The sequence below is a fragment of the Somniosus microcephalus genome, chromosome 24, assembly GCF_052327205.1.
Source record: "Somniosus microcephalus isolate GS21.2 chromosome 24, FLI_Smic_1.0, whole genome shotgun sequence".
Taxonomy (NCBI): Eukaryota; Metazoa; Chordata; class Chondrichthyes; order Squaliformes; family Somniosidae; genus Somniosus; species Somniosus microcephalus.
The window spans coordinates 493,860-501,359 of NC_141010.1; the positions used below are offsets into that span (position 1 = coordinate 493,860).

General features: G+C 55.2%; 1 protein-coding gene across 1 annotated transcript in view; it reads right to left on the bottom strand.

Annotated features, from left to right (window-relative positions):
• Positions 1-3,144: 3,144 nt before the first annotated feature.
• The window catches only part of LOC147100933 (uncharacterized), a 5,248-nt gene continuing 892 nt past the window's right edge, over positions 3,145-7,500 (bottom strand). The window contains exons 1-3 of the mRNA XM_085966003.1: positions 7,325-7,500; positions 4,901-4,970; positions 3,145-3,164 (exon numbers count right to left, since the gene is read on the bottom strand). The exon at positions 7,325-7,500 is cut by the window's right edge and continues 892 nt beyond it. Of these exons, the coding sequence (XP_085822129.1) occupies positions 3,145-3,164; positions 4,901-4,970; positions 7,325-7,500 (266 nt within the window). The remainder of the gene's footprint in view (positions 3,165-4,900; positions 4,971-7,324) is intronic.

Below are 7,500 nucleotides of genomic sequence, written 5' to 3' on the forward strand. Positions count from 1 at the left end.
GCCATGGCGGTAGCGATGTCCCCGAGGTGGATTTCCTAGGGAAGACGAACATTTTCTCGTGAGGGGTGGCGTTCGTGGCGGTACAGAGTAGTGACCGTATGGAGTGAAGCGCATCGGGGAGGACCGCATCGGGGAGGACTTCTTGCCAGCGGGAGGTTGGGAGGCCTCTGGACTTTAAGGCTAGCATGGCAGTTTTCCACACTGTCCCGTTCTCCCTTTCTACTTGTCCGTTACCCCGGGGGTTGTAGCTGGTGGTCCTGCTCGTGGCTATCCCTTTTTCGAGCAGGTACTGGCGCAGCTCGTCGCTCATGAACGACGAGCCCCTGTCACTGTGGATGTAGCTGGGAAAACTGAATATGGCGAAGAGGTCATTGAGACATTTGATGACTGTGGCGCTGGTCATGTCTGGGCAGGGGATAGCGAACGGGAAACGGGAGTACTTGTCAATGATGTTGAGGAAGTACGTGTTGCGGTCAGAGGAGGGGAGGGGCCCTTTAAAATCTACGCTTAGGCGCTCGAAGGGGCGGGTGGCTTTTATCAGGTGCGCCTTGTCTGGCCTATAAAAGTGCGGTTTGCATTCGGCACAGACTTGGCAGTTCCTGGTCATGGTCCTGACCTCCTCGATGGAGTAAGGCAGGTTGCGGGCCTTAATGAAGTGGAAAAACCTGGTGACCCCCGGGTGGCAGAGATCGTTGTGGAGGGCCCGTAGCCTATCGACCTGTGCGTTGGCACATGTTCCATGGGATAGGGCATCTGGGGGCTCATTAAGTTTCCCAGGCCGGTATAAGATATCATAATTGTAGGTGGATAATTCGATCCTCCACCGCAATATCTTGTCGTTTTTGATTTTGCCCCTCTGCTTGTTATTGAACATAAATGCTACTGATCATTGATCAGTGAGCAGGGTGAAGCGTTTACCAGCCAGGTAATACCTCCAATGCCGTACAGCCTCCACTATAGCCTGGGCCTCCTTTTCGACTGAGGAGTGTCTAATTTCGGGGCCCTGGAGGGTTCGTGAAAAGAAGGCCACGGGTCTCCCCGCCTGGTTAAGGGTTGCGGCCAGGGCGAAGTCAGACGCATCGCTCTCCACTTGGAAAGGGATGGACTCGTCCACGGCGTGCATTGTAGCCTTTGCAATGTCCTCTTCTATGCGGGTGAAGGCTGCACGGGCCTCTGCCACCAGGGGGAAGGAGGTTGACTTGATAAGGGGCCGGGCTTTGTCCGCGTAATTGGGCACCCATTGGGCGTAATAAGAGAAAAACCCCAGACATCTCTTCAGGGCTTTGAGGCAGTGAGGCAGGGTTAGTTCCAGAAGGGGGCGCATTCGGTCGGGGTCGGGGCCGATGACTCCGTTTTCCACTACACAGCCAAGGATAGCGAGGCAGGTGGTGCGAAACATACACTTTTCTTTGTTGTATGTCAAATTTAAGCGCTGGGCTGTTCGGAGGAATTTTTCTAGATTGGCGTCATGGCCCTGCTGGTCATGGCCGCAGATGGTGACATTGTCCAGGTAGGGAAAAGTGGCCTGCAGCGCGTTCTGGTCAACCATCCGGTCCATCTCCCTTTGGAAGACTGAGACCCCGTTGGTGACGCCGAAGGGGACTCTGAGGAAGTGGTAGAGGCGGCCGTTTGCCTCGAAGGCAATATACTGGCGGTCTTCAGGCCTGATAGGGAGTTGGTGGTATGCCGACTTCAGGTCAATGGTAGAGAATACCCGGTACTGTGCAATCTGATTGACCATATCAGATATGCGGGGAAGGGGGTATGCGTCTAATTGGGTATACCTATTGATTGTTTGACTGTAGTCAATGACCAGGCGCTGTTTCTCGCCGGTCTTCACGACCACTACTTGGGCTCGCCATGGGCTGGTGCTGCCCTCGATAATCCCCTCCCGCAGGAGTCTCTCTGCTTCTATTTTAATGAAGCTTCTATCCCCGGCACTGTACCGCCTGCTTTTTGTTGCGATGGGCTTGCAGTCGTGGGCGAGATTAGCAAACAACGGGGGGGGGCTGACTTTCAGGGTGGATAGGCTGCATATTGTGCGCGGCGGTTGTTTTAAATTTTGCCGGCTGCAGACTGTAAGTGGGGGCAGGGGCCCGCCATACGCCATCATGACACTCTCTAGGTGGCACTGGAAATCCAGTCCCAGTAGCACAGCAGCGCAGAGCTGTGGCAAGACAAGGACTTTAAAGTCTTTGTACTCTGTGCCCATTACTGTCAGGGTCGCTACACAGTAGCCGCCGACGTCTGCCGTATGGGACTTGGAGGCCATAGAGACCCGGTGGCGCGTGGGCATGACTGATAGGGAGTAGCGTCGCACCGTGTCGGGGTGGATAAAGCTCTCCATGCTCCCGAAGTCAAATAGGCAGTTTCTTGCGTGACCGTTTACCTTGATGTCCATTGTGGACCTGGCCAGTTGGTGAGGCCTGGATTGGTCCAGGATGATGGAGGCCATCGTTGAGGTTGGTGGGTCACTGTTGTACTCACGTGAGGCAGTGGGGGAGTCAGGGGCTTGGTCCCAAAGTGACGTCCAAGATGGCGGCCCGCACCACTCACACGCGGCTGGTGATGTCCAAGATGGCGGCCCGCACGGCTCACACGCGGCTGGTGGTGTCCAAGATGGCGACCTGAACGGCTCACACGCGGCGCTGCTGGAGTTGGTCGGTTTCGCCCTGCACACTTTGGCATAGTGCCCCTTCTTTCCGCATTTGGAGCAGATCGCGGCCTTCGCTGGGCAGTGTTGTCTGGGGTGCTTGGCCTGGCCACAGAAATAGCACTTTGGGCCTCTGGACATCGCAGCTTTAGTTGGGCTGCAGGTGGGCCGTGGCAGTGGTGGCATTGCGCAGGCCTGTGGCCTTACCGTGTCCCAAGATGGCGGCCCCCGCGACATCCACGGGGCGGGGAGGGCCGTATGGTCGGGGGGGGTAGGCATCCATGTTTCGGAGGGCCACGTCCAGCGAGTTAGCAAGGGCCACAGCCTTCTGCAGGTTGAGCCCACTTTGCTCTAGCAGTCTCTGTCGTGTGTAGCTGGACCTGATGCCGGCGACATAGGCGTCTCTGATTAGGTCATCAGTATTTTCCGCGGCCGTCACCGATTTGCACTTGCAGTCCCGGCCGAGGACTCTCATTGCCTGTAGGTATTCGTCACCCGATTCCCCGGGTCGCTGTTTGCGGGTAGCCAGGAGGTGTCTAGCGTAGACCTCGTTGACTGGCTTAGTACATTGTTCTTTTAGTATCGTGATAGCGGCCGTGTAGGATACAGCGTCTCGGATAATCGAATATACTTGGTGGCTCACCTGTGAGTTCAGTACTAGCACTTTGTCGGCTTCGGTCCTGACGGTAGTGCTGGAGGCCTGCAGGAATGCTTCGAAGCAGCTCAGCCAGTGCTCGAAGTTATTTGATGCATCCGCCGTTTGAGGGTCCAGTTCCAGGCGTTCCGGTTCCAGGATTTGCTCCATTTCAAAACCTTTTGTTAATAAAATTGATGCGCCATCAATAACTCCAGAAGACTAAGAGTTAAACTTATAACAAGTAGGCCTTTATTAACAAAAGAATGCGAGCATGCCTCTGCTGGTAGACCGATCCTTAAAGCCAGGGGGACTGGAGGTCAATCACCTTTATACCTGAGCTTAGGGGTGGAGCCAGGGGCGGAGCCAGCTGAGGCATGCCCAGACATGTTCTGTACAGGCAGATTAGTGGTTTACCACAAACCCTAACCCTAACCCTAACCCTTAACCCTAAACCCTAACACTAACCCTAACCCTAAACCCTAACCCTAACCCTAAACCCTAAACCTAACCCTAAACCCTAACCCTAAAACCTAACCCTAACCCTAACCCTAAAGCCTAACCCTAACCCTAAACTCTAAACCCTAACTCTAAACCCTAACCCTAGCCGTAACCCTAACACTAACCCCTAACGTTAGCCATAACCCTAACCCTAAACCTAACCCTAAATACCCTAACCCTAACCCTAATCTTAATACCCTAACCCTAACCCTAATACACTAACCCTAACCACTAACCCTAACCCTAACACCTAACCCTAACCCCTAACCCTAACCCTAACCCTAACACTAGCCCTAACCCTAACCCTAGCCCTAGCCCTAGCCCTAGCCCTAGCCCTAGCCCTAGCCCTCGCCCTAGCCCTAACACTAGCCCTAACCATAAGCCTAGCCCTAACCCTAACCCTAACCCTAAACCTAACCCTTAACCTAACCCTAACCCTGATACGCCATCAATAACTCCAGAAGACTAAGAGTTAAACTTAAAACAAGTAGGCTTTTATTCGCAAAAGAATACGAGCATGCCTCTGCTGGTAGACCGATCCTTAAAGCCAGGGGGACTGGAGGTCAATCACCTTTATACCTGGGCTTAGGGGTGGAGCCAGGGGCGGAGCCAGCTGAGGCATGCCCAGACATGTTCTGTACAGGCAGATTGGCGGTTTACCACATTCACCCCTTGTTTAAAATGAGTCCGGCGGGGTGAAGTGTCTCAGAAGTTCGTATAGGCAAGTCTCTCCGGGGGTCTTGTCTGCCGTAGTGATCGTCGTGGTGCCGGCTGCGGCGGTTCTTTTCCCGCGGCCGTTTCCCACGTGGGCCGGAGCACCGGCATGTCATCTTCGTGGGTGCGGGGTCGGTGGGTGTATAAGGGTGGGTCACAGGGCCCTGGCGTGCCGTCTACTTGGGTTAGATGTGGATTCCCTTCTAGGGGTGTGTCGTGGGTAATGGTAGTGGGTAATGGTAATGGGTAATGGCGTTTTCGGTGGCACCTGAGGTTGCAAGGTCTCGTATGGAGACCGTGTCCTCCCGCCCGTCAGGATACGCCACGTATGCATACTGTAGGTTGGCGTGGAGTAGGTGGACCCTTTCGACCAGGGGGTCTGTTTTTTGGCTCCTCACGTGCTTCCTGAGCAAGACGGGCCCTGGAGACGTCAGCCATGGCGGTAGCGATGTCCCCGAGGTGGATTTCCTAGGGAAGACGAACATTTTCTCGTGAGGGGTGGCGTTCGTGGCGGTACAGAGTAGTGACCGTATGGAGTGAAGCGCATCGGGGAGGACGGCATCGGGGAGGACTTCTTGCCAGCGGGAGGTTGGGAGGCCTCTGGACTTTAAGGCTAGCATGGCGGTTTTCCACACTGTCGCGTTCTCCCTTTCTACTTGTCCGTTACCCCGGGGGTTGTAGCTGGTGGTCCTGCTCGTGGCTATCCCTTTTTCGAGCAGGTACTGGCGCAGCTCGTCGCTCATGAACGACGAGCCCCTGTCACTATGGATGTAGCTGGGAAAACCGAATATGGCGAAGAGGTCATTGAGACATTTGATGACTGTGGCGCTGGTCATGTCTGGGCAGGGGATAGCGAACGGGAAACGGGAGTCCTCGTCAGTGATGTTGAGGAAGTACGTGTTGTGGTCAGAGGAGGGGAGGGGCCCTTTAAAATCTACGCTTAGGCGCTCGAAGGGGCGGGTGGCTTTTATCAGGTGCGCCCTGTCTGGCCTATAAAAGTGCGGTTTGCATTCGGCACAGACTTGGCAGTTCCTGGTCATGGTCCTGACCTCCTCGATGGAGTAAGGCAGGTTGCGGGCCTTAATGAAGTGGAAAAACCTGGTGACCCCCGGGTGGCAGAGATCGTTGTGGAGGGCCCGTAGCCTATCGACCTGTGCGTTGGCACATGTTGCACGGGATAGGGCGTCCGGGGGCTCATTAAGTTTCCCGGGCCGGTATAAGATATCATAATTGTAGGTGGATAATTCGATCCTCCACCGCAATATCTTGTCGTTTTTGATTTTGCCCCTCTGCTTGTTATTGAACATAAATGCTACTGATCATTGGTCAGTGAGCAGGGTGAAGCGTTTACCAGCCAGGTAATGCCTCCAATGCCGTACAGCCTCCACTATAGCCTGGGCCTCCTTTTCGACTGAGGAGTATCTAATTTCGGGGCCCTGGAGGGTTCGTGAAAAGAAGGCCACGGGTCTCCCCGCCTGGTTAAGGGTTGCGGCCAGGGCGAAGTCAGACGCATCGCTCTCCACTTGGAAAGGGATGGACTCGTCCACGGCGTGCATTGTAGCCTTTGCAATGTCCTCTTTTATGCGGGTGAAGGCTGCACGGGCCTCTGCCGCCAGGGGGAAGGAGGTTGACTTGATAAGGGGCCGGGCTTTGTCCGCGTAATTGGGCACCCATTGGGCGTAATAAGAGAAAAACCCCAGACATCTCTTCAGGGCTTTGAGGCAGTGAGGCAGGGGTAGTTCCAGAAGGGGGCGCATTCGGTCGGGGTCGGGGCCGATGACTCCGCTTTCCACTACACAGCCAAGGATAGCGAGGCGGGTGGTGCGAAACATACACTTTTCTTCGTTGTATGTCAAATTTAAGCGCTGGGCTGTTCGGAGGAATTTTTCTAGATTGGCGTCATGGCCCTGCTGGTCATGGCCGCAGATGGTGACATTGTCCAGGTAGGGAAAAGTGGCCTGCAGCGCGTTCTGGTCAACCATCCGGTCCATCTCCCTTTGGAAGACTGAGACCCCGTTGGTGACGCCGAAGGGGACTCTGAGGAAGTGGTAGAGACGGCCGTTTGCCTCGAAGGCAGTATACTGGTGGTCTTCAGGCCTGATAGGGAGTTGGTGGTATGCCGACTTCAGGTCAATGGTAGAGAATACCCGGTACTGTGCAATCTGATTGACCATATCAGATATGCGGGGAAGGGGGTATGCGTCTAATTGGGTATACCTATTGATTGTTTGACTGTAGTCAATGACCAGGCGCTGTTTCTCGCCGGTCTTCACGACCACTACTTGGGCTCGCCATGGGCTGGTGCTGCCCTCGATAATCCCCTCCCGCAGGAGTCTCTCTACTTCTATTTTAATGAAGCTTCTATCCCCGGCACTGTACCGCCTGCTTTTTGTTGCGATGGGCTTGCAGTCGTGGGCGAGATTAGCCAACAACGGGGGGAGGCTGACTTTCAGGGTGGATAGGCTGCATATTGTGCGCGGCGGTTGTTTTAAATTTTGCCGGCTGCAGACTGTAAGTGGGGGCAGGGGCCCGCCGTACATCATCGTGACACTCTCTAGGTGGCACTGGAAATCCAGTCCCAGTAGCACAGCAGTGCAGAGCTGTGGCAAGACAAGGAGTTTAAAGTCTTTGTACTCTGTGCCCATTACTGTCAGGGTCGCTACACAGTAGCCGCCAACGTCTGCCGTATGGGACTTGGAGGCCATAGAGACCCGGTGGCGCGTGGGCATGACTGATAGGGAGTAGCGTCGCACCGTGTCAGGGTGGATAAAGCTCTCCATGCTCCCACAGTCAAATAGGCAGTTTGTTGCGTGACCGTTTACCTTGATGTCCATCGTGGACCTGGCCAGTTGGTGAGGCCTGGATTGGTCCAGGATGATGGAGGCCATCGTTGAGGTCGGTGGGTCGCTGTTGCACTCGCGCGAGGCAGTGGGGGAGTCAGGGGCCTGGTCCCAAAGTGACGTCCAAGATGGCGGCCCGCACCGCTCACACGCGGTTG